Below are 18,983 nucleotides of genomic sequence, written 5' to 3'. Positions count from 1 at the left end.
TGGGTGGGGCACTGCTAGAGGTCTAAGCCTCACTCACTCACACGTACCCTGGAGAGCTAAATTCCTCTCCCACCCTGAGTTTCCTCCCTCCTGTTTATGGTCAGGGGCATCATTAGACATTGCCAGTGGTGCCATGGACATGTTGAATCCCAGGTCTGCCATCTAAGTGCTGTGCAACCTGAAACAAGTTGCTTAACCTCTCTGAGCCTGTGGTCCCTCATATACAAAGTTGTGGAATTCTTCTCATAGAATGGGCATAGGTACTTACTTAAGCTGCCATAAGCTCTGGGCTAGAAGCAGCAGAAAGGGTATAGAATAAGAAGCGGGGAGGTGGGGAGACAGTGGTATACGGATCACCTGCATTTATAGAACTTCAGATTCCTAGCCTCCACCCCCTATATTCTGATTCTGTGGGCCCCAGAATCTGCATTTTACTTAACAAGTGTTCCCGGTGCTTCTGATGCAGCCTCAACCAATCCAGATCTTGTGTCTGGGAACCACCTTTATGGGAAAGGGGGTGGGATTTATATCTTCGCAGGCCTAGATTCAGGACTCACACTCAATGCTGACCCTGAAAAAACCCTCAGTTACTCTGGTCTCTGCCTTCCCTCCTGCAAAACTGGCATAGCAACAGCCAGCCCTGCCCTTCCTAGCTGCCATGGTTGGCAGGAGCCTCAGGTGAGAGAGAGCATGTCCAAAGTGCCTTGAAAACTCAAGTGCTCTGCTTGTTCGTGTTACCTGGATGCCACAGACAACCCACGAGCCTCCTTTAGCCAACATGCCCACCTGTTGGTGCCCCTCCCCACTGTCCCCAGACCCCAGCTCCAGAGAAGCAGTGAGTCACTAACTTTCCTGTCTCGGGGGGAGCTCAGTGACATAGCTGGCTGCCTCACGCTGGGGCCCAAGTTTCGCAAAGCTGAGGAGGACGGGCTGCTGAGCAGGAGCAAGATACTTGACGAGGCTGTGAACATCTCAGTCACGGGGGCAGACAGGAGGGACGTCCACAGGGCCCATTGGCACGGGCACAGACCTGCCAAAATTTTTTAGGACAGGAAAGGACCTGGGGGACCATCTGGTCCAGCAGCACCCAAACCTGGCTGCACACCAGAGTCACAGAGGGCTGTGGTTGAATGCAGATTCCCAGGCCCCGCCAGAGGCCTTCTGGGGCCCAGGGATCTCTATTTTTAATAAGCTCCCCAGATGATCCAGAGGCAGCCAGCTGTGTCTGCGCGTCTGCATTTGGAAATAATTGATCGAGACCATAGGATTTCCTTCTGTGTTCCACTGAACCCGTGGGTTTCTCGGGGGTGATAGTGGGAGCGGGAAGCCTAATAATTAAGACTCTGGCTCCCACACACTCCCTTTCTCCATTTTAATCCACACATACTTTGTCTACTGAGATTCTAGGTAATATTTCACATAAAAACAGGGTCTCCCAGCTTCAAAAGGTTTGAACACCATCAGTCTGTTAATATCTTCTTTCTCAGAACTCCTTTCTGAAGTTCTTTCTAAGCTGAGGTTAAGTGACCTGCCTGCCCGAGGTCACACTGCTGGTTGAGCAGGAGGTGAAGCTAGAGTCCAGGTGTAATGACTCCTGAATCCCAACCCTTGCTGTCTGTCTGTCCATCTGTCTGTCTCTTCTGAGGAGGACAAAGGGCTGCTGCCGCCTCTCCCGCACCTGCCGGCTCCTCCCACCCTGACCCAGGCTCTGGAAAGGCCTTCTCCTCTGCGGCCAGCTTCCAGAGCCCCGGCACCCCACCCCCCCGCCGGGGCGTTAGAGGCCCAGTGGCAGGCAGTGAGGCTGGATCAGGACCATCAGGTCAGGTCGTGGCGGGGAGAACAGGCCACAGGCGGGCCCTGTGCCTGTAGAGTCCCCTCTAGAGAGGCTGATGGATTGAAGCGGGGGAAGGGGGGACGCCAACACATGGAGACGTTTGTTTTTCTCCCCAGCACAGTGAGAGGTTTGCTCCTCCAGAAGATAGGAAACTCTGTCGATAGAAGCTTTGGATTTGGGGACTTTATGTTTTTAATTTTATTGTAGATAACTGCATTTCTATTTTTGACACAGCATTTAACTTGCAGATTTGTATGAATTATTAATATCCCTCCTTGATGCAGAGCCCCAGTATCCTGAAGCTGAAGTTCAGGCCTGAGGCCCCTCCCAAGGAAGGCTGGGGCCAAGGGACGATGCTGGGCAGAAAGGTCCTGCCTTTACCATCCTCTGTGGCCTCACTTTCTTGTTGGCCCCAGGTGGCTTCAGCCACACTCAGAGGTCTAAAGACTGCAATTGCTAACCACACAGTGCAGCTCCACAAAGACTGGCAGCATCGTGCAGAGCTGGGAGGAGCCTCCAGGAACTCTGGTCCTCCTGGCCCCTCCTCAGATCCCTGGCCACCAGGCCCTGAATATGCCCACAGGACACTCCACTTGCCCAGCTCTGCTGAGCGCATTCCAGTGAGGGGGAGCTTTGCAGAAAGCCTGGGGAATTATTGCCTCTCTCTTTCTGGGCTCCCAGACCTTTCAGAGGAGAGGAACCAGGTGTGAGTAGCTTGATGCGAGCAGGCACTGCAGACGGCCACGGAGCGGGGAGGAGGTGTGATCACCCCCTTAGGAGTTCCCAGTCTGATGGTGGAGGCTGGATATAGCATGTGCTACACACATGCACAGATGCACACACGAAAACAGTGGGCCTGACACACTCACACACATGAAAACAGCGGGCCTGAGGAGCAGAGAAACAGAATCAGGTGTCAGGGGGGCCAAAGAGGTGTTTGGATCTGAGGTTGGAGGGTCACAGAAGCTCAGGTTTGAGAAGGATGATTCATGAAGCTCCACGTCCTGGCCTGTGGCCCGGATCATTTCTGCAGCAGCCACGCCACCCCACTGTTTGCTGTTCGCTGAGGGCATCTGTGCTGCCGGAGACCTCAGTGATAACCAGTAATGCTTTTGGTGCTTGGAGAGGCTGAGTTGTCCCATTGGCACGGCCTTCAGTCCTGTCAGCATCTTGGCCCCCAACTTTCTAATGTTCCATGTAGCCACGGTCTCTTAAAGTGAAGCTGGTACCCAGAACAGTGGTGCCTATGAACAGGTCCAGCCAGTCAGAGAGCAGCGCTGTTGCCTCGCCTCATCTCCAGGCCCCTGGATGCCCCACAGCCAGAACTCCCCCTACCGTTGGAGGCCCACAGGGCAGACATGTTAGGGCTGTCAGGGCACAGCAGTGCAGACAGAGAGGCCTAAACAACAGAAATTTACTTCCACAGAGTTGTGGAGGCCAGAAGCCTGAGACCAAGGTGTTGGCAGGGTGGCTTCCTCCTGATGCTGCTCTCCTTGGCTTGTAGATGGCTGTCTTCACAGGGACTTCCCTCTGTCCCTGTGTCCTAATCTCCTCTTCTTATGAGGACATCAGTCATATTGGATTAGGGCCAACCCTAATGACTTCATTTTAACTTTATTACCTCTGTAAAGACCCTGTCTCCAAATACAGCCACACTCTGAGGTGCTGGGAGTTACGACATATGAACTGGGGGAACACAGTTCAGGTCATTGAAGCAGGAGAGAAACCAGAAGGCCCCAGCGCTCTCTTAAGCTGACACTTTCCTGCCTGCTCGCTCCCCAAAAGGCTGTTCTTCTTACCAGCGGTCATTGGCTGGCTACGTGAGTCTCTTCCACTCTTCTCAGTCCTGGGTTATGCTGAGCTCCTACCGCATGCCACCTCTTCAGATGTCTACTTCGGTGGAATTAATATTAATTAAAGGCCTGCTCTTCAAGATACCATTTCTTTACATCTCTAATCTCACTTAATCTTTATAACACCTGGGAGACCTGGGGTTACCACTCCTATTTTACAGGTGAGGAAACTGAGATTCTGAACAATCATACAACTTGTCTTAGCTCAGCCATCTGAGAAGAGGTAGAACTGGGATTTGAACCCGAGTCCTGACTTTGAGTCCAGTGTTCTTTCCACCACACCAGGCAGCAGGCCTTTCAAGGTATTCAATTCTTTAAGGCCCCAGGAGCTCAAGCCCGAGGAGGAAGCTGGGGGTTTAGAGTCCTGGATTGCCTACAGTTGGGGAGCACCAAGAAGTCTCAAGAATGACTGATTTCCCCAGGGAATGTTGGAAGGAAGCATCCTGTGCACCCAACTTTCCTACTGGTCTTCTCGAGGGGCTTGGTCGTGTGGGTGTGTGTGTGTAAGTACATGAGGGTCCCACAGTGCCCCATGATGGGGGGTAGGAGGTATAAGTGCAGCCCCCAAGAAGGCTCAAAATGGTTTTTTTTTAGGGTCAAAGCTTCCTTGTCTGCCCAGGACTGTAGAGGACTGACTCAGAGGACGGCCAGAAAGAGTCCTCTCTCCCCTCAAGAATCCCTAAGCTTGTGGGGTGCCGTGAGAAATGCAGGCCCCTGCAACAACCCCCAGGGGGAAGAGGGACCTCTTCTCTGAGTAGCTTTCCCACGCCGCTGTCCTCACACACGCTCATCTCACTGTCCCTCCACTCCCCCTCCCAGCGCCCCCTCAGATCCTCACCGTCTGACTTATGTAAGGAGCCGAAAGGCCTCCCACTTAATTCATTACAAGTAAATTGAATGATATTGAAAGATGTCTCTGGTCAGCAGATTTTCCTGACTAAACTAGCTTCCCCAGGCTTGGAAATTATTGGTGCTTAATAATTGTGTGTTGAACTAATTGATTAATTAATTGCAGGAGAATACTTGATCTCCATAAGGGATATAACTATCTATCCTTTGTGGGAGAGAGGCTGGAAGGGCAGCCAGAGACAAGAGCAGGTTATAATTTCTGTTTGCTAAAGATCTAAGATTTGTATTATAATTTTAAAAGTTATCTAATACCACAAGGCTAATACTACAAGGAGGGGAAATTCATCCCCTGCACCACTCATAAATCCCATTCCCAAAAGGCAACCTCATTCCAGTTTTTTAGTTTCTTCTGGCATTTTCCTCCATATTTTTTATAACATGCTTTACTGCCATTTCCTTTCTCCAATGTAGACATTTATCGAATCTATTGATTTCCTCCTAATGCAGAATAAAATTCGGCTCTAACACAAATGCACACACATAAGCAACCCTTCTCCCACCCTCTGAAAGGCATTGTTTTCCTTTCAGACGGAAACTAAAAGGAATTGTTTTACTATAATTTTTGATCAAATCACTTTTAATGTTTAGGTACATATGACCATACAGGTGCTATTACTAATTTGCCCCTACAGCCCCCTGTGGAACTCTAAAACGCTCTCAATAAAGTCAGACGCATCAGCAATCTCCTGACTTGGTTTTGGTTTCCGCCTTGTTCTGGTGGCCGCATGCCCAGCGCCCTGCCCCGTGCCCCACCCGCTGCCATTCCCACTGCATGTTGTGGTGCGGGCACTCCCCTTCCCCACCACACTGGAGCTCCTTTCCCCCCCTTCTGTCGGAGTCCCTGTGTCCAGGAGCCCACGGCTTTCTTGTTCTTGGATAATTCTTTTTTAGGGGGGAGGGAAAGCCTCCAGTAATTTCCAGAGAAAGTGTTCATGGAAATTTAATTTTTTAAAGCTGTTGAAATCTGAAAATGTCTTCACTGAATCTCCCATCTGTTGTTAATTTAGCTGAGTGTAGAATTCTAGGTTGGAAATTACTTTCCTCCAAATGTTGAAGGCATTGTTTCATTGTATACTAGTTTCTAGTTAGGATGTTTAATACACTTTTTTAAAAAGATTTTATTTATTTATTTTTAGAAAGGGGAAGGGAGGGAGAAAGGGAAAGAAATGTCAATGCGTGGTTGCCTCCTGAGCACCCCCTACTGGGGACCTGGCTCACAACCCAGGCCTGTGCCCTGACTGGGAAGTGAACTGGCGACCCTTTGGTTCTTAGGTTGGCAATCAATCCACTGAGCCACACCAGCAGGGCAAGAAGTCTAATATACTTTGGATGTCTGTTCTTTGGTATGTGACTTTATCCATAGAAATGTAAAATTTTACAGTGATAGATCTGGTGCCAAACTCCTTTCACTCTTTGTATCGGGTATTGGATACTCCAGGCACTTTCAATTCAGAAATCAATGCTTTCCACCCTTCTATTCGGGGAAACTTTCTTGTTTTATATTTCCCATTTAATTCACTTACCTCCATTTTTCAGTTCTGTTGTCTGGAACCCCTGTGAATTAGATGTCAGAACTCCTGGACTGATCCTGGAATTTTATTATATTCTCATTCCCTCTCTCTGCCTCTCCCCCTGTCCCCACTCCCCCTTCTGCTTTGTGGGAGATGTCTACCCTTATCTTCCAGCTCTTATACTGCAGTTTTTAAAAAGTTCTGTCATCTTGTTTTCACTTGTTAACAACTCCTTACTGTTCTTTGGATATCCTATTTTAGCCCTCTGTTTTTTCATGGATACAAATATCTTCATATAACTGCATAAGGATATTCACTTTCACCATAACAGAGGCTTTTTCTTCTGTTTTCTTTGCTCCCTGCATTGTTCCTTTCATCTATGTGTCTGCTTTGGTCTTCTGCCAAGTTCGAGCCTTCTTGTTAGAAGTCTTCTAACGAGTCTTCTCTGTGTTAGAATCTTTTTTCATGTGAGAGTCTCATTTCAAATATCTGGTGCTTCTTGGCCACCTGTTCATATTTCACCACAAGCCTCAGAAAAGCTGGTTTGGAGCCTGGGGGTAGGTTTGTCAACTGACAGGATCCTCAAATATCAGTATAGGTCTTTCCTCATGAGCTCTCGGTGTCCCCGGAAAGGAATCCTCCAGAATGCCGCCCCAGGAAGTGTGGTCCAGGAAGCTGCATCCAGGAGCTGCATGGGAAAGAGAGCAGGGGGTCTGGTCATTGAGCAGGCAGAGTTCCGCAGGATCTCCATTTCCCACGGAACCCCCACCCTCAGCTCGGTGTCCCCGTGTCCAAAGCCTGTGTGGGTCAACCTCTCTAAACTGCCAGTCTTGGGAAACCACCCAGCTATGTAAAAAGAGGGCAAAAATCTGGAGTCTAATTCCCTGTGTGATAAGTTTTCAAATAGTTCTGTTTCATCTGCACCTTGGCCTTCCAAGGTTCCTGGTGTCTCTGATTTCTGAGCTTTTCTGAGGCTACAAGGCAATCTGATGTCTTCCCACGCTCCCTTTGCAGGCACAGCATTGCTGAGAAAGCAGAAACCTCACAGTTAGTTCCCCATCTCTCATCCCTTATGGTCCCCTCTCCTATACCTTTTGTCCTTGTAGTTTTATACCCCTCTCCTTCACTTTCATGTTAGCTGGGTTTGGGAAAGAAGCGGAGATAAATGTATGTTTCCAGACACCATGTTTAACCACAGTCTCTGTTTTCCCTCAGCACTGTATTGTACACAAGTGCAAGGGCACTCAGCACCTCGTGCTTAAATCACCTGTTTTCTCGTCTCCTTAATAGACTGGGAGGACAGGAATCAAGTCTTACTGATATTTTCATACACTTAGTGTCTAATAGAGTGCCTGGAATACAATAGGCACCCAATAAATGTGTCCTGAATAATTGGATAAACAAGTTGGCCTTAGTCTCTGCATCTCTAAAATGGGGCATTGGAGTCATGATGTCTGACTTTCTAGGCTTCTGTGATTAAGGAGAAAGTCCCACTGAGGGAATGGTGTGGTCTCTTAGACGGAAGCAGCTGTGCCACTTCAAGGAGAGAGTGGCTTTAGGATTGCATCTGGATACCCCACCTATGTATGTCTTTCCTCTTCTGTTTCAGGGAGCAGTGTGTGCCCAGCCCTGCCCACCAGGGACATTTGGTCAGAACTGCAGCCAGGACTGTCCTTGCCACCATGGAGGGCAGTGTGACCACGTGACTGGGCAGTGTCATTGCACAGCAGGATACATGGGGGACAGGTAAGGGCGACGTTAACTATTGTCCTTGCTGTTCATATCGCTCATTTGCACAGTCGCCTTGCAGAGAGCAGCTGAGGTTTACTGGCCCACAGCATTCTCCGGCCAGCTCTCCCGTTCCTTCCTCGGAAAGCATTCTGAGTCCTGCCAAGGAGATTCATCAACTCATCCTTCCTCACCCTTGGAATGCTGAGTGTACCCCCACCCCAACCCTGTGACCTGAGCCCTGAACTTGCATTGGCTCACCTGGGGAAACAGGTGAGCACCTACCATCCACTCTCTACACTCTGCCCTCCTGCAAGGAGGCAGTGGCACCTAAATCCAAAGAAACCAAGAGTGCCGGCTCAGTTCACACATTTTGCACCATTCTTCCAGAAGTGGATTTTTGTTCCTGATGTGGGCTCCACCAAAGGGATACTGACATCAGCTTATAGCCCTTGAAGGCCTTCAGTCTGAAGGCAGCCTGAACAAGGACACCAGTATCCTGAGATCAAACCAGCCTTGCAGAGTGGACACTCCATGAAACACGTAACTAAGGAGTGACTGTGTGGGCACATTTGCCATCACAGGAAGGGTGCGTGATGATAGGGTAGGTGCTGTGGGGGAATGAGAAACAACAACTAGTGTGTCTGCCCAAAATCCATATTGATGTCCAGGAAAGAGCTTTTCCACTGTTAGCCATGGGGTTGCTTTCCCCTAGCCTGAAATCTTCAAGCCAGAACTGATCTCTTTGTGAGCCAGGATCCATGCCCATGAGTTTGGGGTGTATGAACTATAGATCACAGGGTGTAGCATCTGAGGATCCATCCCTCCCTGATCTCTGCTGCAGAGACCAGGTCTCTAGGGGAAGCAGGGGAGGAAGAACTGAAGCGCTGAGCCCACCTTCCCATCTCACCATCTCCCCAATAAGGAAATGCTCAGGAGGAGTCAGGAGTGACAGGGGATGGAACCAGGACAGGAGCCATTTGTTTCAGGTCACTGCTCTGTGAGAGGGAATATCGCCCATTTGTTGGAGAGAAGTAGGCCCACGGCTCCAACTGGCTGGATTCAACACCAGCAGGTCCCGCCTCACTGGCACTCTTGATTTTTCTTTTTCCTTTTTTAATGTTGATTTTATTTTTAATGATATTTTATTGATTGTGCTATTACAGTTGTCCTGATTTTTCCCCTTTTGACCTCCTCCACCCAGCACACCCCACTCCCTCAGGCAATCCCCGCACCATTGTTCATGTCCATGACTCATGCATGTAAGTTCTACGGCTACTCCATTTCCTATCCTGTACTCTACATCCCCATGGCTATTCTGTAACTACCTATTTGTACTTCTTAATCCCCTCGCCTCTTCACCCATTCTCCCTCTCCCCCCTCCCATCTGGCAACCATCAAAATGCTCTCTGTATCCATGATTCTGTCTCTGTTCTTGTTTGCTTAGTTTGGTTTTTAGATTCAATTGTTGATGGATATATATTTTTTGCTATTTGATTGCTCACAGTTTTTATCTTCTTTTTCTTAAATAAGGCCCTTTAACATTTCATATAATAATGGTTTGTTAATGGTGAACTTCTCTAGTTTTTTTCTTGTCTGGGATGCTTTTTATCTGCCCTTTGATTCCAAATGATACCTTTTCTGGGTAGAGTAATCTTGGGTGTAGGTTCCTGCTTTGCATGGCTTTCAGTATTTCTTGCCAAACCCTTCTAGCCTGCAAAGTTTCTTTTGAGAAATCAGCTGACAGTCTTATGGGAACTCCTCTGTAGGTAACTAACTTCTTTTCTCTTGCTGCTTTTTAGATTCTCTCTTTATCTTTAAACTTTGGCATTTTGATGATGATGTGTCTTGGAGTGGGCCTCTTTGCATCCATCTTGTTTGGGTCTCTCTGTGCTTCTTGGACTTGCAAGTCTATTTCCTTCACCAAATTAGGGCAGTGTTTCTTTCATTATTTTTTCAAACAGATTTCCAATTTCTTGCTTTTTCCCTTCTCCTTCTGTCACCCCTATAATGCGAATGTTGGATTGCTTAAAGTTGTCCCACAGGCTGCTTACACTATCCTTGCTTTTTTGGATTCTCTTTTCTTCCTGTTGTTCTGATTGGTTGTTTTTTGCTTCCTTATGTTCTAAATCATTGATTTGATTCTCTTTTCATCCACTCTGCTGTTGTTTCCCTGTAAATTGTTATTTCAATTATTATATCGTTTATTCCTGACTGGATCTTTTTTATGCTGCTGAGTCCTCACTAAGTTCCTTGAGCATCCTGATAACCAGTGTTTTGAACTCTGCATCTAATAGATTGCTTATCTCCATTTCATTTAGTTCTTGTTCTGGAGTTTTGATTTTTCTTTCATTTGGGCTATGTTTCTTTGTCTCCTCATTTTGGCAGCCTCCCTGTTTCTGTTTCTATGTATTAGGTAGAGCTGCTTTGACTCCATGTCTTGGTAGTGTGGCCTAATGTAGTAGGTGTCCTGTAGGATCCAGTAGAACAGCCTCCCCTATCACCCAAGCTGAGTACTTGAGATGCGCCTTTCTTGTGGGCTGAGTATACCATCCTCTTGTAGTTGAGACTTGGTTGCTTTTGGTACATCAATGGGAGGGGTTTACCCAGGTTGTTCAGCTGCAAGGACTGGCCATGACCACTGAACACCACCCTATGCCCTCCGTGGAGGATCAGCTGTGCAGGGGCAGATGGTGGTACTTTGACATGGTCTCTAGCTGTTCACTGGGTGTGCTAGCCTTGGAGTTTTCCAGGTTGTGCAAGCCAAGGTCAGCCCCCACCTGTGTTTTGCCCAGGGCCACCCTACAGCTATAAAGCAATCTGAGATGGCTGCTACTTGTGCTGGGCTTGGAGGTTCTAGGTGAAGCCAAGCTGTGAATCTAGGCTGGCTGCTTCTAGTGCTGAGCCTGGGGCTCACTGAATCCAGCTGTTGCTTGTTTGAGAGGATTTAGGAAGTTGTGCAGCATGAGCCATGACCTGCCATTCATATGGAAAACAGCTTGGGTGGGCCTGTAAGTTGGGTAGGGCAGGGTCTCTGGGGATCTCCAAGGTGGGTCAAACAGTGTTAGCCAGTTTGATGGAGTCTCAGATATGGCACCAGCTTGCCAGTTTTGTAGGGGAGGGTTTAGAAAAGGGACAATGGCCTCTCCTTGCCTTGATGTTAGACACTTCGGTTTCTCCCTGTATTGCACTGGTGCATTTCAAGCTGCTACCCTGGTGCTGGAGCTCAGAGGGAGTGAGTCTGAGTACCATGTGAGTCCGTATATGGGTTCTTTAAGAGGAACTGCTTGGGGCTCTAGCAGTTTCTTCTACCAACTCAATCCCCACTGGTTTTTACAGCTAGAAGTTGTGGGAGCTTACCTTCCTGGCACTGGAATCCTGGGCTGGGGGGCCTGGAGATCCCAAGATATCTCTCCCGAATTTTTATTCACCACACATGGCTGAGGAACCTGCTGGTTCCTCATCTGCGCCCCTCCCACCAGTCTGGATGGATGTAGTTTCTTTAATTCCGTAATTGTCAGACTTTCATTCAACTCAATTTCTAATGGTTCTGAGTGATCATTGTTCTATATTTTAGTTGTAATTTTTATGTGGTTGTGTGAAGAGGTGAGCCATTTCTGCCTGTGCCTCCATTTTGACAGGAATCCTTCAATGCCAGAATGTCCCAAATGGAAAAGTAATCCTATCCCTTCTTCCTGGTGGGGCCCAGCCCATGATCTTGGAGCAGAGAGAAATCCCAAAAACCTCCAGGTCCTCTAGCAAGCTTTGCCAATCAAGCTACAGAGAAGAATTCAATAGAAGGGCGGGGTAACATTTGGGTTTCCCACCTAAAAGGGCTGCCTGGTGTTTAATACTTTGTGAAATTGCCTCCATGAATTTTGTAGGTGACAGCTGCATTAACCCACCCCAAATCATCACGAGCATATTAAAGTTGAGTGGGTGTAATAATGCAGGCCTCCCTGGATAGGCAGAATCCAGTGCAAATTAAACATGAAATGTAACGAGGGCTTTGCAGCTCATTTTGTAATTTAATTGAGCAATGTATCTGGTTGTTAATGGCAATATCAGAGACATTAGATTGATATGTTGCAAAGGAAGGATGTTTAAGTAGAAAACTAATTCTTGCTGTGATTACCCTTCTGTTCCACAGGCCCTGTTATTAGTGTGCTTTGTGTAAAATTCATTAGCAGTCGTTGCTTGATCTCTAAATAAATAAGTTATTTAAATTGTGAGTAGGAAAAAAAAAGAGGCTGATTATGTAAATGGATTAGGTTGTCAATATTTTATTTCCGGATTCTTTTTCTCAGGCTGTGGAGTCAGTCACTTCATGAATATGACAGGGTGGGGAAGTGCCCTTCAGAGAAAGCTCGCTGTCCGGGGGTCTGCCCTGTCCTGCTGGATGGGACAGAGCAGGAATGTTCCAAAGGAAGAGAAGAGGAGGCAGGAGGTGTCTCCTGGCTGGGGTTCCTTCCCCTGATGTCTGAGACATCTGAGGGGAGCCACGCTCAGTGACTCCTGGGAAGATCCATTCTGAGGGTGGACGGGGGCCGGCAATTCAGATAGTGATGTTTCTCAGCTCTCCAGTGCTCTGTGTCCTCCTCCTTGCCTCCTGCATCCAGCCTCCCCGCTTCCTCCCTATCTTCCACCTTCCATTTCTTCTCCAGATATCTCCTCTTTCTTCCTCTTCCTCTCTCTCTTTTCTGTTCTCTTTCCCTTCATGAGGCCTCAGACTGGATAAATGCAGCAAGATTTGGAGGAAGGTGATGTGGGATCATCTCAGCCACTTGCTGGCTTTATGAGGTTGGAACAGTCATCTCACTTGTCCGTGTCTCGGGCTCCTGAAGTCCAAAGTGAGGGTGATGGGAACATCTGCTGCGTTGGGGGCCTGGGGACAGGCTTCGGGGCCCGAGCGGCTGGAAGCCCCTCTCTGTGTGGTGGCTGGGGCTGTAGTCACCCCTGTTGCCCCTTCCATTCCGCCAGAGTCCTCCTTGCCCCGCAGTGGCTTGGAGACCTGAGCATGGGTAGCAGCTTCCTATGAGGCAAGTCCCAAAGGCTTGACCCTAGTTCCCATGCCCTCTCCCTGCCACTGCGGACTCTAGGCAACAAGAAGGGAAGACAGACAGAGACACCCCAATGCGAAGTTGCCAAGACTTGTGCCCAGCACACTGCCCGCTCCCTCTCCCAGCCACTTGCTGGCTGGCACACTCACATCACTGGGGTCTGGCCACTTACCCTCACGACAGGCAACCGAGGTCACCCACACACGGGTCTCCCAGCCCTGTTGTGGAGAACACTGGCTCCAACCCAGGACTCTCCAAGATAAACAAACTAGGGCTGTATTTTTAAAAAATCTTTTATTTCTATCCTCCCTCGTCACCCCGCCCCCACCCATTATTGTAGAAAGCCTGGGAAGTGGGGAAATGTGACAGTTAAAGCATTTCTCATCCCTTAAGTCCACTCCATGGTTAACATTCCAAAATGTTAACCATGGAGTAGACTTTGAGCTTTCCTTTGAGCTTTTTTTACACCAGAATCTGAGGCAGAAAGTCAGATGGGCTTTGTTATGAGAACTACAAAAAAAGTAAACACACAATATTTACAAGAGTAATAATAATAAGTAACATTTCTCACTGAGCCCTTACCGCACATGGGACGCCTTTGTAAATGTTTACACACATTATCTCCTGTAATCCCCAAACAGCCTGGTGCAGCTGAGTTGTTATCTCACATGTTATGATGAGGAAGCCGAGGTCAGAGCAGTAGGATCTCCATTCTCGCACACGGGAGCGGTGCTGGACAGGGGTCACTCACACCCCAGGGGCTACTTCTGCTTGTCCCTGGGACGCAGGAGTCCACCGCCTCTTTTACTCCCCAAGTTCCCCCTAACTTGTCAGGGTCCAGCTGCCATGACAATGATTTTCCGTCACGTGGGAAATAGCCCTGGGGTGGGGTGAGGCGTGCTGGCCAGTCCAGGAAGTGAGGTAGTCAGCAGCAGGAGTCACACCCTCCCATGGAGGACCCACGACCCATGGCTCTGAGTCTGAGTCAAATAATTGCCATTATTTGGAGCCGCACGTACCAGGCCGGAGCAGATGCAGGACACAAAAAGGGCCTGGTCCTTTTTTAGGGTGTGGGGGTACTCACCAGCTGATGGGAGAGGCTCAGCCCCTGCCTTGGGGGACCTCCAGTCCAAGGAAGAGGAATTGTCCAGTCTGGTGGAGGGGAGAGGGGAATCCCTGGTCTGATGACAGAGGATGCCTCTGGGACCCACGGGGTAACCACACCGGCAGTGCGAGAGCCGGAGACTCTGCACCTGCCCCAAAGACTCAGAAACAAAAGGGACAGTGACTAGAAATGAAGCGACCCCATTTCATCAAATCCCAGATGCCACCGATTGTTAAGATGCATTATTATCTTACATTCTACTAAGAATGAAAAACACTGGTAATTACACTATGACACACCATCAGTTATAAGATTTAACTGATTTCAGAGAAGACGTTAAAAAATATCTGTAAGAGATAAGGGTTAGCGTTTAATGGATACAGAAGCTTCGCTCCGGGAAGAGGACACTGCTGCAGAGGTGGGTGGTGGAGATGGCTGCGTGACATCACGAATGTACTTACTGCCACTGAACTGCAAACTTAAAATGGTTAAAATGGTAAATTTCATGTTACATATATTTTACTGCCACCGAAAATGAAAACAAGAGGCCTATGGTCAATGAAATATGACAGTGCGAACTCAGTGCTGGGGACACAGGGGGCCCGGCACGAACAGGGAAACGTACTGGGGTGACTGTGCCCCTGAATACTTTCCGGACGAGAGGGAAAAGTGGGGGGAGGCTGTCAGGGGTGTGGCACACCAGGCGCAGGCCTGGAGGCTGGGGCGCCTGTGGGGTGGACCTGGAAGGGCAGGCGAGGGGCACCGCCTCAGCCCTGTCCGACTCCCCCGCAGGTGCCAAGAGGAATGCCCCTTTGGGACCTTCGGCTTCCAGTGCTCTCAGCGCTGTGACTGTCACAACGGGGGCCAGTGTTCGCCCACCACCGGCGCCTGCCAGTGTGAGCCTGGCTACCAAGGCCCTCGCTGCCAGGAGCGGCTATGCCCCGAGGGCCTGCACGGCCCGGGCTGCTCCTTGCCCTGCCCCTGCGACAACGACAACACCATCAGGTACGAACTGGGAGTGGGGTAGGATAGGGTGGGGTGGGGTAGGGCGGGCCCTGGTGGAGAGAGGGCTTCTCCAGACACAGACCCCTACCTCCAGCCCAATCGTCCAGGCAGGACAGTGAAAGAGCAGGGACCTCCGCAACCATCTTTGCTGACCACTTTGATGAAAAGAAGGGAAAGCCCCAGGCCACACAGACAGTTGGGAGCAGGACCCAGGTCATCTGCCTCTGTCCACCATACTCGGCTGTCCGCATTGCCGAAGGGCTAGCCTGAAACCCCAACACTCAGGAGCAAGAAGGGAGCCTGGTGACCTTGAGGGGAGTGGGCCGGGTGTGGGTAAGTCACTCAGTCCTGGGGGGCCAGGAGGGCTGGCTCCGGATGCCATGGGCTCTGGGAGCGTTGTCCTGGAGAACGTGTCACCTCTACATGCTCTGCATTTAGCCAAGTGTTTCCCCAACCCCAAGGGGCCCACAGACAGGACTGCTAGGGCAGAAACAGGAACCACTCAGGGCCCGTACCCGAAGGGACCTTAAAAATCAGTGTGGCATCCCTTGGGCCTGGAGAGGGCTATCCCAACAGGTCTGAGCTAGGGTGGAGGAACAGGAGGGACAGAGGGCAGGCCCTTCCTTAGGACCTTGGCTTGGAGCCAGCATCTATCTGCAACCTGTGTCCTTTGGGACTCAGAGACACCTGGCCAGAAGCTGGCTCCACCCCTGCTTCCAGAGGAGCCTGAATCTGGGAAGCCAGAGCTGCCCTGGGCCACCTCTCCCAGCTCCCTTCACTTCCTGCTTTGCACCCTCTGGCAATAAATGAGCTGATGCCCCAGACAGATGCCCCTGCAGCCCTTTTTGTTTGTGGCTGCCTTTATCTGGGTGATAAAGGGTGGGGAGAGTCTTTCTTCTCCCGCTGGACCTGCAGGACAGCTCGGTGGTGGTGGTGGGGGGCACTGGCTGCTTGAGCAGTGCGTGCTGGGGCTGTTTGCAGACTAGAGACATCTCTGCCTCACAGCCCTGTCTGTGGGACAGCCAGGGCTTAGCCTCAGCCCCTCTTCATTTCCAGCTTTTGATTCCCCACCAATCACCCACGAGCCTCTGGCTACTGCAAGCAGAAGCATCTTAGGGAGTGCGATGGCTTAGATGAAATCTGTCCTTGGTCCTCAGTTCCGGGAACCAAGAGGCTGGGGTAAAGCTGGCTGTAGCGGTAGAGAGCTAGGAAGGAGACTGCAGTAGGGGGCCCTGGAGCCACCAGAGCTGACCTGTATAGGAGCTGAGGACTCATTCACTCAGTCATTCATTCAACAAACACTGAGTGCCTGCAGGCCCAGCCTGCAAGGAGGAAATAAAGAGCCCCTCATCACTAGTCCAGCCCTCCAGTACGCAGTCAGGAGCAGTCACACACACTGAGCACCTTGTACCATATTTCTTTAAAACTAGTCGTGAGGCACAGCTTTATTTTATGGACTAGTGAAAAAGGAAAACACTATCAACTGAACCATGCTGTACCATTGGTTATATAGAATACCCAATATCAGAGATGTGGAAATGTGAGAGAAAGTGCATCTTAGAACCGATGAACTATATATGGCTAGTCCATGTTATGTTCAAGTCACTGTGACCCAGGGCCGTGTGCAGAAAACCCCACTGGAGACTGCTATGCTGTCAGGGAAGACTTCCTGGAGGAGGTGGCATCTGGGCTGGCAGGCAGGGTGAGAGTTCCAAAGCTCAAAATACGGGGGTCCCACATGGGACAGCACCAGTAACCCCCATCCCTGCTGGGAAGCCAAGGGAGGACCGTCTCTGGGGCAGCAAGCAAGGCTGCTTCCGAGGTCCAACGCAGGGCGAGTCCCAGCCAAGCAGATCCACCAACCCCCAAATTAAAGAGCTATTGTTTTCCTCCCGTGCCTGAGCAGCCATGCCCTGCATAATTCATCCTTTCTCTGAAGGAGTCCTCAATGCATTATTAATCTGGAAGGACTCCCTCTTCTCTATCGCTAATCTCAGCCCATCCAATATTAATGGTTATTTGCTTTGTCTTTAATGCGTGTCATGTTTCAGAGACTGGGAGGCAGCAGCGCTGCTTGGAAGGGGAACTCTGAGAGCACCTGGCAGCCAGCCCCCGGGGCTGGGCTCCTTGAGTCCACACGACCACCCCCTCACACGGCCTGGGCTCCTTGAAGGCAGGAGCGCCTGGCTAGTGCGTGTCCGCAGCCTCAGCATCCCACCCTGCTGGCACAGAGCAGGTGGCTCTGCCCTTGAGCTGATGTCTGCCCTATATTTTAAAACATATTTCACTCCTTCCTCTTGGCACACCGCCCCAGTGGCTGAGCCCCACGCAGTGTTCGGTCTAACTCAGGGTTTCACACCCTCACCACTACTGGCGTCTGGGGCAAGGTAATTCTTTGTTGTACACGGCAGGATGTTTAGCAGTGTCCCTGGCCTCTGCTCACATGGTGCCAGTAGCAGCACCCACCCCCAAGTTCTAAAAACCAGAAATGTGTCCTGGCTGGCGTGGGGGGAGGCAAAACTGCCCGAGGCTGAGAGCCTCTGGCCTAACTTCACCCTCATGCTGGACTGGCTTTGTCCTCCCGGACAGAGAGGGCCGCTCTCTTCCTCTGTGTGGACACGGGGCACTTCTCAATTCCCATGAACCTGGAGCCTTCTCCTGGCATCCAAGGAAAGCAGAGGGACAACTCTGTAACTCCTAATCCCAAAGCAGGTCAGCTGCAGGTTCTGGGGGGGCCAGGGCCCCTGAGTCCTGACCTCAGAACTACTCTGTCCGCGCACATGTCCCAATATGTGTGCTTCTCTGTGTCTCCGCTTCCCAACCTGTCTCTCACCTTTCAGCAGCAGCCCAGTGGGGGTAAGAGGTCTCTTGTGGTCTTTGAAAGTGAAGCTTCCATCCGACTCCAGAGAGATGGAGCATGGGACCCCCAGAAGCCCAGCCTCATTTTCCCCTGGCTTCTGCTTACTTCTGTTGTCAGAGCTGACAACAGAGCACCCCCGCTCCCCGCCCCTACCCCCTCCACACACAAAAGCCGGCTTGCGAGGCCTTGAGTATCTTTACTAGGAAGACAAGTACTTCCAGTCCCCAAGCAAAGACAACCCTCCTCCTCAGGCCAGCCCCTGCCTGTCTGCTCTGTGCCCCTCTAGGGAAGCTGCTTCAAAGCAGTGAGTCCACGTGCCCCGGGAAGGCAGAAGAGGCTGAAAAGATTCCTGGACACTTGGCTCCCTTTGTGTGGCGCACACAAAGAAACCACCCTCCTCATAAAGGAATGACCTTGAGAGGGAGAGCACTTGTGTGCCAGGCCCATCCCAGGTCCCCTCCACAATGGGACTGTCACAGACGAATTCCAGCAGCTGTGGTCATGTATAACCTTTGAAAGATTTGATTTAGCCAACAGATGCAGCATTGATAGTAATCTCAGAGCAACCGGAAAAAGAGGCAGAAAAATCTACCCTGAAAAGATTCCTATATTGTTCAGCTTTCGGCTCCCATTAACTTGTGATTAATCTGTGTCTGGGGAAAACGGGACAAAGGCGAGGAAAAAGCAGCAGAGCAAACCTGGACACCAGTGCTCGTGACTTTTGCCTGAGCCTAAGCAGCAGTCACCTGCCCGCCCCAGGAGGAGGGACTGGCTCTGCCACCAGTGGGAGGAGGGGCAGGGGCACGAGAAGAAGGTGCCGACAGCCTTGGGATCACGGTTCTCCGGCAAGATCAGTCAGCAGTCATTCCTGCCCTCTTTTCAGAGGGATTTGGGAGTTTTTATAAAAGCGTGACAAATGACCAAATTAAGAAACTAGAGATCTTGTTTTTTTTTTTAAATAAAATTTGTAGGACATGAAAGGAAAGAGAAAGAATTTCAGGCAGCTTTCTGGCTGTCAGAGTAAAAAGTGAAATTGGTGCGAGACGCATCCCTGAGCGGCCCAAAGGCTGACAGCAGCCATGGGTGGGGAGCGCAGGAGCGCTCAGAAGGCGGCGTCT

At 50.2% G+C, this 18,983-nt stretch overlaps 1 protein-coding gene across 7 annotated transcripts in view; it reads left to right on the top strand.

Annotated features, from left to right (window-relative positions):
• MEGF11 (multiple EGF like domains 11) overlaps positions 1-18,983 on the top strand; it is a 353,724-nt gene that overhangs the window by 278,989 nt on the left and 55,752 nt on the right. For all 7 annotated transcript variants that reach the window (XM_028508321.2, XM_028508320.2, XM_036009402.1 and 4 more), the window contains exons 8-9: positions 7,717-7,853; positions 14,793-15,005. In XM_028508321.2, coding sequence (XP_028364122.1) covers positions 7,717-7,853; positions 14,793-15,005 — 350 coding nt within the window. The remainder of the gene's footprint in view (positions 1-7,716; positions 7,854-14,792; positions 15,006-18,983) is intronic.

Source organism: Phyllostomus discolor, chromosome 1, assembly GCF_004126475.2.
Source record: "Phyllostomus discolor isolate MPI-MPIP mPhyDis1 chromosome 1, mPhyDis1.pri.v3, whole genome shotgun sequence".
Classification (NCBI taxonomy): domain Eukaryota; kingdom Metazoa; phylum Chordata; class Mammalia; order Chiroptera; family Phyllostomidae; genus Phyllostomus; species Phyllostomus discolor.
This window is presented reverse-complemented; position numbering and strand designations above follow the sequence as displayed.